Source organism: Schistocerca nitens, chromosome 9 (assembly GCF_023898315.1).
Source record: "Schistocerca nitens isolate TAMUIC-IGC-003100 chromosome 9, iqSchNite1.1, whole genome shotgun sequence".
Lineage (NCBI taxonomy): Eukaryota > Metazoa > Arthropoda > Insecta > Orthoptera > Acrididae > Schistocerca > Schistocerca nitens.
The window spans coordinates 389,122,219-389,138,172 of NC_064622.1; the positions used below are offsets into that span (position 1 = coordinate 389,122,219).

The following is a 15,954-nucleotide window of genomic DNA, read 5'->3' on the forward strand; positions in this document are numbered from 1 at the left end:
AAAAACCCGCCTCGATTGCGAAAAAAGCATCTAGTGTTAAGTGTTAACCCAGATTTCGGCATAGATAACTACACCTTCTTCAGAACAACAATAAAACCCACAAGTGCCTAAAAAGACCTTTGTCAATGATTAAAAGAACACCATAGCTATACATTTATAAACGAAAAAGAAAAGGAAAACACAAACAGTACATATGTAAAAAGTCGAAACCACTACTTAACTTAATGTTGTACGCTCCACCTCATACCGGCCTACGTTCGATGGGCCTTGACCCGCCATAAACTAGCACTGGGTTATAGGCGAAGGTTGATTGAGAAGGATCAAAAACAGTAGATGGTGTCCAGAATGAGATTTTCACTCTGCAGCGGAGTGTGCGCTGATATGAAACTTCCTGGCAGATTAAAACTGTGCGCCGGACCGAGACTCGAACTCGGGAACTTGCAAGTGCTCTACCACCTGAGCTACCCAAGCACGACTCACGTCCCGTCCTCACGGCTTTACTTCCGCCAGTTCCTCGTCTCCTACCTTCCAAACTAGTTCTGCAAGGTACGCAGGAGAGCTTCTGTAAAATTTGTGGTGGTAGGAGACGATGTACTGGCGGAAGTAAAGCTGTGAGGACTGGGAGTGAGTCGTGCTTGGGTAGCTCAGATGGTAGCCTGTGAAAGGCAAAGGTCCCGAGTTCGAGTCTCGGCCTGGCACACAGTTTTAATCTGCCAGGAAGTTTCAGTAGATGATGTGTTTTTCAGATCTCTAGTGTTACACCATCCGCTCGAAATGCTGTCTGCGATTTGGAGTCAATTCTTTCCATTCAACCACATACCTGCCTTGGATCTTATGGAGAAGCACTTTAATGATTACAGCCACTAGTAAATCATATTTCTGGGACTCCCGTATCTCGAAACGGGTCACCTTTGTCGAACCTATCTTATTTTATTATTATTATTTTGAGCTTTTCCTCATTACAGAGGCTTATCTCCAACATAATAATTTACTTGGAAATTACAATACAAACAATAAACGTTCTTAAATTATAATCTCAATATATTTCTCCAGGTGTTTCGATCTTGTGTGTCCTCTTCCTCTGCGCCCATTCTCCTCATTATGTGCTGTACATTTTGGAGCCAGGTTGTCATAGGTCGTCCTCTTCTTCTTCTCCCCTCCGGTTCCCACTCCAGTATCAATTTTGGTATTCTGGTTTTCTCCATTCGTCGTACATGCCCGTACCACTGTAATTTCGTCCTATCCATTACGTCATATATTCTTTATTTTATTTCCATTCTCCTTATTACTTCGGTGTTCCTTATCTTTTCTTTCCTGGAGATTCTTGCCGATCTTCTCCAAAAGTCCATCTCTAGAGCTTGTAATTTTTTAAATGTGCTTCATGTTAATTGTCCAGGTCTCCGTTCCATACAGAACCACACTCTCTAATATGGATTTGTATATTAGTTTTTTAGTTCTGCTCATTACATTCCTGCTCCATAAGACTGAGTTAAGCATCCCAATGACCCTCCGTCCGCTACTAATTCTTTTATTGATTTCTGACTCTGATTTTCCCTCGATTTCTAAAATGGATCCTAAATAACAGAAAGTGTTTATCTTTTTGATTTTCTTTCCTTCAATGTATAGCTCATCTGAATCATTAGTCAAGTATTCTGTTTTTTGGTAATTAATCTTCAAACCCCAAGTTTTGTATGCTACTGCTAGTTGATTGCACATATAGTTAGCATGCTCCCTATCTTGTGCTACGACTACTTGATCATCAGCAAATAATAAATGATGTAGGTAAACTCCATCTCTTATTTCTAATCCCATACTATTACATTTACGAGACCATGTTCTAAGGCTAATATCTATATAGATTTTAAATAATGATGGTGACATGGGACAGCCTTGTAAAAGGCCTTTGCTTGTTCTAAATTTCTGTGAAAGTTTATTACGAACTTTCACTTGGCAAATGTTATCTTTATACATCTGTTGTATTATTTTAATCAAGGGAGGGTTTATGTTTGCCATATGTAGTGCTCTCCAAAGTAATTTTCTTGGGACAGTATCATATGCTTTTTCTAGATCTATGAAAATTAATCCTATGTTTTTTGATTTTTCCCTATGTTTTTCCAAAATCTGTCGTAATGTGAAAATATGGTCTACACATGTTCTCACAGCCGTGAATCCACATTGTTCTTCTTGGGTTCTAAAATTTTTTTCCAGTTTGTTTTTAATTACTTTCGCAAAAATTCTCATTAATGTGTTCGTAACACAAATTCCTCGATAGTTTGAACAAATTTTGCGATCCCCTTTCTTAAATATTGTATTAATGTAACCTAGCTTCATCTCGTTGGGTATTGAATCTCCATGTATCATTTTGTTGAAGAGCTGTGTTATCAGTTTCACAATTTTGTCACCACCATATTTCAGACACTCCACATTGATATTGCCTGGTCCCGGTGATTTACCATTCTTTCCTGTTCTCAACGCCTGAAGTACTTCACTTTCTAAAATCTGGATCTCATCATCTTCATGTCCTTTATCTTCCCCTGTTCCTTCTTCTAGATATTCTTCTCTGTCCTCATTTAATAATTTTTGGAAATACTCTTCCCATTCCTTTCGTGTTATCAGTTGGAGATTAGTTTTGCTTTTTGTATCCTGTCGAAGCCCTTTCAATACTGACCATGCTTCTTTTGCTCTCCCAAATCCTAATTTGCTATTCACCCTCGCACATGTTCATTCCCATTCTTCATTTTTTGCTATCCTTATTTTTTTCATCACTTCATTCTTCTTTTCCTTGTATATTGATCTTGTTTCTTCTGATTTATCATTCAACCACTGAAGGAACGCATTTCGTTTTTCTCTAACGAGGAACTCTAGTTCCTCTGACCACCACTCTGCTGCACGGTTGTGGTTGCTATCTTTTTTACCCAACACCTCCGTTGCTATAATTTTCACATTAGCTTTTATATAGTCATATCTGCTGCAGTAAAATTCCAATTTCGTTTTAGGTAGTCCCTATGCCTCTTGCAACTTTGCGCAGTTTAAGTCGGAACTTAGCAGACGTCAGAGAGAGGTATATCCACCATCTTCTGCAACCCGTGTAGAAACAGAGTGACCTGAGTTAGTGTGACAGGACCATGTTTTGACCATTCGGTGGAAATGGGAACAAGTTGTCATAGCTCCGCCAACAAAGCAGGATGTGTAAGGTCAGCACCAAACGAAGCCTGCTCCTGCAACAAAAGGTAGTACAGGAACTAGGAACTGAGAATTTTGCTACAGCATAGTGGGGCGTCCCTAAACTGCATACAGATACTGCAGTCCAAAACAGATTCGCATCCCTCAGGGCCCATTAACCTCTATTATCATTATTTTGTACCATCCAACAGAGAAAAATTATGAGTTATGAAAGCTCCACTAACTTCATCTAATAGAGATTTTTACTGCATCTCTCGTCGCATATATCGAAAACAAATACCGTCTGCATGCCGACATCGAGCACATGTGACGATCCTATTAAATATACAGGATCCACTGCACAGACCAGTTTAAAGTTGCATCGCCAGTACTGTAGTAGGATGACCGCATCCAGCAGACTATACTGTAAGTCACAAGAGATGCTCCCTGTGTTATTGTTTGAAACATTGTTTTTCTTCTACTGTAACACACTTTGTACACTGCCATACATTTTGTTTTTTCCACCACGATTTCAAGGCCTGTGACACGTTCTAAACTGACATTAACATACTTTGATCCACTGCCTCTCACAGAAAACTAGACGTCGCATGGTGTAAATCATGTTGTTACTGCTGCTACCATAACACACCACACACACTCTATGATTTTAAATAGAAGAAAGTTACAACGTAAGGAAGAGTTTGGCAGCATTGTGGAGCGTTTAGAAGCTGTAGTCCGAAGGTGATTGACGACCTCTACATGGAATAGCTGATGACTCTGCAGTCTGTTTCGACTGATTCCTCATATTGCAGTCATGGACGCTATCGCTGTTTCGGTGCTAGCCATCCCCAGAAGGTGTTGCCCCTCCACCAAAACTCTTTCTCCATCTCAAACAAAAGATGTCAGTCAATCATTATGAGGTGACCAACAGCATACCATTGGATGGATGGTATGGAAAAGGAACCGTCGCTGTACTGTAATAATAAGCATCACAGTTGATAGTGAAAACAAATTCAGCAGCTTTACAGTAATTCCAATACCGACAAATGATGTGACAGCATGTTTCCCAATGTCAGTATCACTGCTAAACCGTCCATTCTCTTCTTTGTGAGTGTCATTGCGAATGAAGATTGATGACTATGCAGTATGTCCATTTACTGTTAATTCCCAAACATATACATCAACAAAGTATACCAGACATCACTCTACATATTTCTAGCATCTCTAGCATAGTGTATAATTGACGATCTATCTCTATGCGGAGTTACAGAGCATTCTCGCAGTCTTAGGATAAAATCAGAGACTGAAAGACCCCTTCGCACTGTCTTTGATCAACCTACCCCGCAGTACCGTTACCGATTTAATCTGCAGCTGACCAGAAGTAGACTGCAACATTCCGCGTCTCGTGAATGAATGGACCTTGCTGAGTCCTTACCTATCCATGTACACAAGATTTCTCCAGATGCGCCCATATAGAGAAGGTTAGCACCCCTTATCTGTGTAAATTAACAGATTTGATAGCGTTTTAATAGCAGGCGATTAAGAACAAAGAGAAACGGGTAGTTTTCATGGATGATGGAGCTCCAGACGGACGGTGATCGAGGCATTTTAAGTAAATCAACTATGCTTTCAATTTTAAAATACTGTTCTAGTGTCTGGAATCAGCCAGGAGGGTATTGGTAAGAGAGAACGTAAACACATGCATTCCTAAGGCTATACGGTTCTGCACTTAAAACAGGTTATAATGTTAGATCAGTTTCCAACCTATCAGTCATGTGGAATGCAGTGCTGTTAATATCTCACTCTAAAAAATATATTTCCAGCGCATGACATACATTCTTATTGCAGGTTTCTCTACGATAAACTACGGGAACAAACAGTAAGATGGAAAAACTACTTCCTTTAAAGAGCATCTCCGTGTGATACATGCGCAGTGTAGCTTTCCAGAGATGTATAGCGTCTGCTGCTCACATGTGATCTCAGTTCAGAAATTATACTATGCCCAGTTCATTGCTATATAAAATGGTCGTTAGTAATGGAGAATACATCTTGCAATGAAGCAGAGAAACACATAGCAGCAGCGTCCAACATGTGAAATTACATTTCATACAGCCACTAACTCTGTAAACAGCATATCTGTCAGGAAGATGTATTCATGGGTATTGCAGTGTCTCACAGATACCTATTGCTAACCTAGAATCATCTTAGTTATTAAACTGAAGTCTCGAGTTTATACCCAAGATGCGTCAGGGGAATGGAGTACATCGCATAAATCTTCATTCATTTATAGGAATGTGTCGAAACTGGAGGGTCACGTTTCATCACACATGAGATGGAAGTCCTCTGATGACCGAGAGGTTTCCTGCTATCGATCGCGAGTAGACAGTGCTCTAAGTCACATACAGAAAACATGGTTGTACACGAGTCGAATGCAGCTACATCACACGACCATTGCATCCTGACAGAACAGCGGAAAAAATAACCTGCACCAACATCTCCCTCTCTAGAATGCATCATCAGTCTGTCATTAAATCCTACCTCGTTCCAGCTCCATCTCAATCGATCACTATGTCGTCTCTCTCTCTCTGTTATCCTTTAATGCAGAAGCATGTATGTTCAGTGGCAGATAGTTGTCTGTTTTCTTGAAAAGCGTCAAATACAATAGTCAATTCGTGTGTATCACTGTTACCTCAATAGATATACAGTAGAATGCTGCCTCGACAGAAAAAAATTGACTGTTTCCCTGGTTCCCTTCGCCTTCATGTCGACATTTTCTTGGATTCCTCTTGCAGTCGCATACTTGCTCCCATGCAGAAGAATTGTTCTGCGCCAACCAGGAGACACGCAAGTTCTTCCTCAATTTCCCCACATTATGGTGTATTTCCCTCAATTTAAACATATTTGCCGTCATTTTTCGCAATTCTATAGATTTCCTTATGTCATTTCTACCCATGATCTGACGTGATGTGAATATAACATTGAGAACCTTTTAGATAGTGAGTCGCCACTATATCATTTTCGGGCAATGCGTCAGCCACACTGCTGAGGTAAACGCATGCATGGCTAGACACACCTCATATGTCTTGTTAGGATCGCTAGGAACAATGCACCCTGTGCTATTCTTGGAAGCATTGGAACAGATTTCTATAGCATGACCTGGTAGAGAGGCATAGCACCAGCAATCGTAAACACGAGTGCATGCCTCAGAGGCATCTCATGTATGGCACCAGCATGAGTGCGCCACCTAGCGTGCACGCCCTGGAATTCTGTAGGGGAGCAGTTCACTGATACGTAGCGGTTAACATTATTAAGTGCCATGAGTGTTTGAGCACTGCATTGCAGGTCTGTAGACTATTTACTGCGACCTCAAGCACGCCAGGGTGAGTATTTTGTATCAGTGTAATAAAAGATGTAATCCGTCCCTAAATAAATTGTATGCATTGTTTCGACAGTTTATAACAAGTGAGCGTTTCTGCACATCAGTGAACTGCATTATTTCGCTGATTTACGAGTAGTTTGCAGCTCTGTTGGCTGTTCAGTGGATTATTTCGACAGTTTAGAACTAGTGAGTTCGTTTGCAGAGAGTTATACATGCATTATTTTGACAATTTACGAGTTGTTTGCGTGTCTGCACAATAGTGTACTGCATCATTTCGCTGATTTACAAGTAGTTTACAGGTCTGTAGGCGGTATATTGTGACCCGAAGCATGTCAGGGTGAGTGTATTGTATCAGTGTAATAAACAAACTATATGAAATCCGTCCCTAAGTAAATTATTCCAAAAATAAATAAAGTACACCTCTCCCTCTCTCCAGCAGCCTAGTGCAGGGTGAATCCTTTTCCCGCCATTTTTCCCGCAGACCGCCATCAAGTATTATGTCATGGGAGGGATGACAGTGCCCTCTGGTGACAGTACTGTGTAATACATCATTTGGACTCTGGACCTCATGGTGGACACAGTGGATGCATCTACTCCTCCAACTTGTTTAAATAAAGTCTGTTTAAATAAAGACTTATGTCCATCCTATCCAGCAGCCCAGTATAGGCTGTCCTTTTCCCGCCAATTCCTAGGAAGAGGTGGCGGTCAGATGACTTAGTGGAGGTAGCCGAAGTGACCTATTTTCCTGCAATTTTCTTAGGTTAGTGGAGGTAGCCATGGTGTGTTGCATTGTACTGTAGGAATTTAAACTTCCTGTTATTTTCTGGTTAAGGGGGGGGGGGAGATTGTGAGGGGGTTAGGTTGGTGGAGGGAGTCCAATTGACCTATCTTACCGCCAAAATTTGAACTTCTTGCTATGGCGTCATTGCGACGTTGCCATATCTATCACCGCCATCTTGGATCCGCCATCTTGAATATATTTGCCAACAACAGAGAGTGGGATGACATGCAGGTTGCTCCTCTACTGTCGGTTGTACCCTAGGTGCCTAGAAATTCGTGGCTTGGTCAGATGAGTTCCAATTTCTTTTGGTGAGCACTATTGGTAGGGTCCGTCCGTAGCTCAGATCCCACCAAGCCATAGACCCACGCTTTCAACAAGGCACTGTGGTAGCTTGTTGTGGCTCCATAATGGTGTGTGCTGTATTTACATGGAATGCCCAGCTGAAATAATCATTGTCTGGAAATGGTTACATTCGGCTACTTGGTGACCATTTGCATTCATCATGGACTTCCTGTTCCCAAACATTGATGGAAATTTCGTGGATGACCATGTGCCATGTAAACGATTTGAAGATCATTCTCGACAGTTCGAGAAATGACCTGGACACCCAGATCGCCTGACATGAGTCCCATCAAACATTTATGAGATATAATCGACAGATCAGTTTGTGTACAAAATCCTGCACCGTCAACTTTTCGCAATTATGCATGGCTATAGATGCAGTGAGGCTCAATACTTCTGCAGTGGACTTCTGACGACTTGTTGAGTCCATGCCACGTCTAGGTGCTGCACTATACTGGGCAAAAGGAGGTCCAACACTGTGTTAGGAGGTATCCCATGATCTTCCTTGCTTCATTGTATGTGTGCCAGGTATTACTGACATTGAATTCCTGCCTGCCAGTTGCTCGTCGCTGGTCGCCTAGGGATCGCCTGAAGCACAGATGTATGTTGACAGTGGCACCACGCTTTATCTGCGTGAAGCTTTGGACAGAGATATTAGTGAGCATATGGAGAACTACCAAGGATAGACAACAAGGGACACATAGAGACAGGTGCGTGCAGCAGGGTCAGAGCTGCAAGTTCTCGTGGCAGCAATCGGACAGCCTGATGGAGACGGGCCCGAGCTAGCAGCGAACGGAACTTGTTACCAATACCTAAACATGTGCTCCTGTTCTGAGCAGGAGGATGGTGACTTTCGTCTTGGCTCCAGGAGAGTCTGTACCGGCGTTACACAAGTGAGTACAACCTGTGGCATGTGCCCTTTAGCGGCAGTGACAAGAAGTGCATTGTACATCATGCATAACATATGTTATGCAGTAGTTTGCATTGAGTTTGTCCCCCACCTTCAATTTGTGCTAGCAATTGGAAGGTTAGGTATTTTCGGGTTTACTATTGTCCTAAGTGTGGCTGAAATACGTTTCATTCATTGGAGATTTATGTGAATTGTACCTTGGTAGTGTGCTCTTATATTATTGTTAATTTCTGTTTAAATGGGTGATCTTGTATGTAACCAGTTAGCCTAGTGTCTAATTTTGTTGGACCTTTCTTTCTTGTCTATATTCCAGCATAGTGAGCTTTATTTTCCTGCTGTTGAATTTGTCATATTGCATTTAGTTGATGAGTCTTACGTGTTTTGTTTTGTGTCTCATTTGTATTTTAATTATGAATTATACTCTGAACTTTTTCACAGCTCTATTGTAGTATTGTCCCTTCTAACTTGTATAACTAATTAGTTGTAGGATTGCAGATCTACTGTGTGCTTTCCTGTTCTTGTAAAGTTAACTTAATTTTTAAGTCCTGGAATTTTGAAGTTGTGGGATTTATGTTTGTTATTAAGTTCATGTGTGTACTGAATTGATTTGAGTGCAAGTAACATTTTCTTACGTTTTTTCCTATGCTCATATTCTGTGATTTCCAGGATTGTGTTACTGCCAAATGATTTAAAACTAGACAAGTATTTACAACCCCATAACCCACAGCCACTTACGCCTTCCACAATCTCCTATGCCACACGTGCTAATTCTTCAGTGATTACTTTGAACTGAAGACGCTGCTCTCAATGATGACATGGTGATCACGCATGGTGGTCAACATAAACAGTTGAAGTTATTGTTTATTTTACACGAATCGTGTGTGACTAAAACCTTAACCCATAGTAAGAGATTTCAAAGGGAAAGAAATGTTATTAGTTAGATCCTTCAGCATGTATCATTTCTCAAGTATCTAGATGTCATATCAATACTAAAGAGAAGGAAACTTAAGTCTTTAACTTAATAAGATCTAATACATTTATGGTGCAGTCCTTCAGTATCTGAAAAACACAAGCAGACCAGAATTAAATTTTGTAAGGTACTGTAAGTTCCCACACTACTGGATCCACTCCTATTACTTATATACGTTAATGACCTTCCACGTAATATTCAACAAGCAAAATTGGTACTTTTTGCAGACAGAATTAGTGTTATAATAAACTGCATTAGAGTGGAAGCAATAAAACAGTTATTAATTGATTATACCAAAGGATTACCGAATTAGTGTATGGTTCTTGGAAAACAGGCTCCCTCAAATTTTAGAAAAGCACAATACATTCAGTTCTGTGTAACAAATAGGGTCTTACCAACAACTGATTTAGCACAGAACTGGAGTCAGTAAGTAGGATAGAATGATCCAAATTTTTGAGTGTATTTATTTATGAAATCTTGAACTGCAAAAAGCATATTACTGAGCTGGTAAAAAAAAAAAAACGTATCAATGTTTTGGAGTAACTCATCACATAGAAAGAAAGTATTAATTGAACAAAACCGTGCAGTAAGAATAATATGTTCACTCACTGACATTATGCAGGTACTTCAAGGAGCTAGGCAATTTAACTGTGCCATCACAATACATATTTTCGCTATTAAAATTCGTCCTAAATAATCCATCACAATTTGAGAAGAGCAATGACGTACATACCTACAACACTAGAGGTAAAAATGACCTTTATTACCCATTGTTAAAACTGTCAGCGGCTCAGAGAGGAGTTCAATATATAGCAACATAAATTTTTCATTATTTGCCCAATAACATGAAAAGTCTGACAGGTAACAAAAGAAAATTTAAATCATTTCCTCTGGACAACTACTCCTATTCCATTGACGAATTTCTACTTAAAAACTGGAAGCCAGTCAAAAAAAAAAAGCATGTTTTTAAATGTAGCTGCATACGTAGGAATAAAATGATAATTTGTTCAATTATGTTAGCACTAATCATGAACAGACATCTTGTAAACTGGCTTGTTCCACATCATTTCGATAAAAAGAAAGCTTCAAATGGTCTATGGAATACATGAATAATTAACTAACTAGCTATAAGGGACAGTCAAATGAAAACGAGATGTATGGAAAAAAGTAAGTAAATTGTTAATTATTTCAAAGGTAATCACCATAACAGTTAACACATTTATCCCACTGTGAGAGAAGAAAATGTGGAAAAATGTTTGTGGTTGCCTACGTAAACATGAATGTTCCCAAGCACGCATCTCTTCATCTGAAGCAAATGGATGGTCACGAATGTTTTTCTTCTAGACTTCAAAGATATGGGATGGCCCACATATGGCCATGCTCGGGTCAGGCACGCTGCAGAACTTCGTTGCGAAGCCACTACACATCCTCAATACAGTTTCGATCTTTTCTCACGCGATTCCATATTTTCAAAGCCTCGATTTGCTTTGAGCAAAGAAGTGAAACACTGGAGTCTTGTAGGTAATCGATCTTTAGCTGACCGTACACAGTATGGGTACCAGATGAGTAAGCTGACGTCGTAGACGACTGGTTGACAGGTAATGTTAATGAAATATACTCGGTTGTCTGTTAGTGGTCTGCTGACACGCAATGCATCCCCCAGTGAAGAATTAGTGGTGTGTGTGAAGGCCTCAGTCTTTTAAAATGACTTCTGTACATTAAACATTATCAAAACTTCACAATAGTCTCTACTATGCTTTGAACTATGAAGCTGAAGCACGTGTAGCGAAATTTTAAAATGTCAGATTCTCTATCTGGAACAGGGCGTAGATTACGTTCTGCAGAGCAGTTTTCTGCGCTAATGATGATTTCTACCACCACGATCATGATACGAGTGGTCACTCAGAATACAGCGCTACGGTCGGCAACGCCTATATAAGCCAAGTGTCTGGCACAGTTGTTAGATCGGTTAATGAGGCAACAATGGCAGGTTATCAAGATTTAAGTGAGTTTGAACGTGGTGTTATAGCCGCGCTCGAGCGATGGGACACAGCGTCTCCGAGATGCTGAAGTGGGCATTTCCCCGTACGACCATATCACGAGTGTACCGTGAATATCAGGAATCTGGTGAAACATCAAATCTCCAACGTCGCTGCGGCTGGAGGATGGACGTCTACGGGTATAGAGGCAACGTCATGAATCCATGAACCCTGCATGTCAGCAGGGGACTGTTAAATCTGGTGGAAGCTCTGTAATTGAGGGGGGGGGGGGGGGATGTGGAGTTGGAGAAATATGGGACCCCTGGTACTTATAGATACGACTCTGGCAGGTGATACGTATGTAAGCATCCTGTCTGATAACCTACATCCATTCATGTCCATTGTACATTCCGACAGACTTGGGCAATTCAAGCAGGACAATCCGACACCCCACACGTCCAGAATTGCTACAGAGTGGCTTCAGGAACACTCTTCTGAGTTTAAACACTTCCGTTGGCCTCCAAACTACCCAGACACATACATTATTGAGCACATCTGGGATGCATTGCAACGTTCTGTTCAGAAGAGATGTCCACCACCACGTACCCTTACGGATTTATGAACAGTCCTGCAGAATTCATGGTAATTCCCTCTAGCACTGCTTCAGATATTATTCGATGGATGGATATGGCGTTATGGGCGCTCAACAGTGTAGTCTTTAGCGCCCGAGATATTATTCGATCCCATACCACGTCATGTTGCGGCACTTCTGCGTGCTCGAGTTGGCCATACACGATATTAGGCAGGTGCACCAGATTCTTTGGCCCTTCAGTGTGCAAATACTGTCAGGTGAGGGATTATCCAACTCCGAAACCCATCATGCTGGGTTCTCAAATAAAAACTGGAAAAACAGTTTTAAGTGACTTCTTTTGTCAACCTTGTGACATTGTTGTCAACCTAGTAGAATTTTTTTCCAGTCTTGTATCTATAATGGTGAGATAAAAAACTTCCTGGCAGATTAAAACTGTGTGCCGGAACGAGACTCGAACTCGGGACCTTTGCCTTTCGCGGGCAAGTGCTCTACCAACTGAGCTACCCAAGCACGACTCACGCCCCACCCTCACAGCTTTACTTCTGCCAGTGTCTCGTCTCCTACCTTCCAAACTTTACTGGTGGTCTCCTGTCAGGAAGTTTCATATCAGCGCACACTCCGCTGCAGAGTGAAAATCTCATTCTGGAAACATCCCCCAGGCTGTGGCTAAGTCTTGTCTCCGCAGTATCCTTTCTTTCAGGAGTGCTAGTTCTGCAAAGTTCGCAGGAGTGCTTCTGTAAAGTTTGGAAGGTAGGAGACGAGACACTGGCAGAAGTAAAGCTGTGAGGAGGGGGAGTGAGTCGTGCTTTTTTAGCTCAGTTGGCAGAGCACTTGTCCGCAAAAGGCAAAGGTCCCGAGTTCGAGTCTCGGTTCGGCACACAGTTTTAATCTGCCAGGAAGTTTCATATCAGCGCACACTCCACTGCAGAGTGAAAATCTCATTCTGGAAATGGTGAGATATTTTGACAGTAGTGGCATGCATAGCTATAATGCAGCACATTGTGGTTTTATACACCTCATTTCTCTACACACATTTCGCTGTGTGATCAGTACTTACATCGTACAAACGAGGTTTTACCATTAAATTCCGACATAATTCACAAATAGTGTTTATTTCACACAATGTTCAATTTCTAGTAATGATCGTCATAAACGCCACGCTGCCCTTTAGTTGGTTTATAAGCGTCTGCTGCGTAATACGCCACGCGGAGTTAAGGCTGTGGTAAAAAAGCCTTATTTCGCTTCATCCAAATAACATACCTGAAATGTCGTGAAAATAGGATGTCATAAATACTGCACTGTTAAATGTCCGTAGTCTCTTGGTTAACAAGATCATCGGAGCCACTGCACACAAAGCCGCAGGAACTGGCGTATCACCTTGCGACTCGCCCAGTGTAGCCCGAGCTGTACACCTGCTGACTCCTGATCGTGGGACCTTGCGTCTCTCTCATTGGCTGACGGCCAGCGGGGGCTGTATCTGTTCTCATATAATTAAGAGAATTCCCTTAACTAATTACACCTTTAAAAGGGATTTATATTAATTGCCAGGATATATTTTCGAAAACGCCGAATGAACTTTTGATAATGATATCTTTATTCACTCTTTGGGCTGACCTCAATATATTGCTTCTTTGATGTGATCAGCGGCCTTTTTCACATTTTTAAATTCACTTAGAGCATTTGACTCCCTTCACTACTGCCCAACGCTATTTCACATAGTGAGATATGCTTAATTACTCATAAACTCCAGATTCGTTTTTCAAGTACACTTTCCATTCACTGAATTGACATTCTAATGATAGGGGAACTGTAACTCATCTCTAACTACTGAAAATTTTGTGGCGCTGATGACCTCGATGTTGAGCGCCCATAAGCCCCCCAACTGAAAATTTTGTGTTTTAATGAAACTTCTATACCTCTAAAACTACGGACGATACTTATTTGACGTTTATATGATCAATTTATATAACTGCATTGCACAAATGATCAATATTGGGCCATTGGGACGAATTAAAGTTGAGTCACATCTCATGTGCGATTTAGCTTCTCTCTATATGGAAGCGCAGTGCAGCATGCCATACGACGCACTGCATAGCCTGTGGACGGTTCACGTGAGTCCTCCTCCACACAACATCTCCATAAGCTCGAAACTGCCTTTAGTATTGAACTACATATCGCCTCACCACGTTTCCACCACATAAACGTACCTATACGTATCAATTTGCAGCGTCTAGAATCATTTACTTTCAGTGGTATATCATACTTATCATCAAGAAAGGAATGGATACGAATGTTCAATACCGCCAAGTACCAGTCCATACCATCATCACTTTTCATACTAACTCTCAAGTATAACACAAAGTTCTGGATATTAACGCGGGATGTAGACACAAAATCAGAAACAAACTTGAAAAATAAATTTTTTTCGAGGCAGAATTGGAAATGAAGACGTAGGAAATACAACTGTACTAAAGGACACATATCCGAGCCCAAAACACAGAGATATAAACACGAAGGAAATATCAAGATACAATGACAGCGTTACGACATCCACAGAAGTGAAATGAAGAAGATTACTAGGAAGATATGGAGAAGACTCCAGAGAGATTAGTCACGAGCTGACAGAGCGATGCTGAGAATAGAGAAAGGAGTGGGCAAGGCCTTCATTCACCAGTGACCGAGAAAGGTTGTCTCACACTGCACTCTCATTCGAGAGAACATAGGTTAAAATCTCCTAGAGGTATAAATCATCATAAGCCCAGAAACCTGCTCTGCCTTCCGCAAGATAGGAAAATCAGACATTTTAAAATTTCGCTACACGTGCTTCATTTTCGCAGTTCACATCATGTTAGGGACTATTACGAAATTTTGATAATGTTTAATGTACAGAAGTCATCTTAAAAGACTGCAGCCTTCAAATACGCCACTAATTATGTGATTTCACAAAGTCACTGTAGGCCTATGCCAAGGTGGTTGCTTAGAGAGAGCACAGCGGATATCTCTCCCTATAAATACTCAATCCTAGGTGGTGCTTCTTCTCTAACGAGCTCGTCGCCAGGGCATTCAACCATGCTTCTTTTCATTTAGACCAGCTGTGGAACACTAAAGGCAATCGAGAGTTGGATTAAACTTATTTCTCCGGACGATACTGCACATCTTATCTAGATTCCCAATTACTACGCAGTAATGTAACTTAAGTCATACAATAGAGTAATATTTGTGTATCTGGAAAGTGCAGCCATTCATATTAATGCACAACTATGGAATTTACTCTGCAGGAGGATTTTTAAAGGAGCGTGGTTAAAATTGAAATAAGGTTACATTAAGCAAACTTTAAACGTTAAATACTCATATTTATTACATTAGTATAAAATAATTTTCTCACTGTTTTCGCTAGTGTTCCAGCTTTGTTGTCGTAAAGAATCTTTCGTTTCGCTGACGGAGATACGCTGTTAGTCTCGTGGCGTGTTCTCTGGTTGTGGCTGGAACAGAGGGAACGACAGGCAAAATTGGTTAAGGCACACTCCATCACAGGCTGGCCATGTAAATTAGAGGTTACTGAAATTTAAAACTGTTTTTGAACTTATGACGCATTCGAGACGAATTTGTAACTACATTAATTTAAATATACATATTAAATAATATTGTGCAAAACAATGATTAATAATATTAATAGCAATTATTTCAACATCACAATTTATTAATAAATAAATAGTACAACCTATATTACAGCAATACATTTATTAGAATATTGTGTCAATATCTATCTCTCTTCGTATAATAGTACAGCATATTACTTGATGTCGGTGCATGGCGGAAATAACAATAGGAAGTGTTCT

The 15,954-nt window shown here is 40.7% G+C and overlaps 1 protein-coding gene across 3 annotated transcripts in view; it reads right to left on the reverse strand.

Annotated features, from left to right (window-relative positions):
* LOC126204465 (uncharacterized) overlaps nt 1-15,954 on the reverse strand; it is a 119,752-nt gene that overhangs the window by 69,089 nt on the left and 34,709 nt on the right. For 2 of the 3 annotated variants that reach the window (XM_049938854.1, XM_049938853.1), the window contains exon 2: nt 15,501-15,597. The exons of the other annotated variant lie outside the window; for it this stretch is intronic. In XM_049938854.1, coding sequence (XP_049794811.1) covers nt 15,568-15,597 — 30 coding nt within the window. In that variant the 3' untranslated portion in view covers nt 15,501-15,567. The remainder of the gene's footprint in view (nt 1-15,500; nt 15,598-15,954) is intronic. 3 annotated transcript variants of the gene reach the window in all.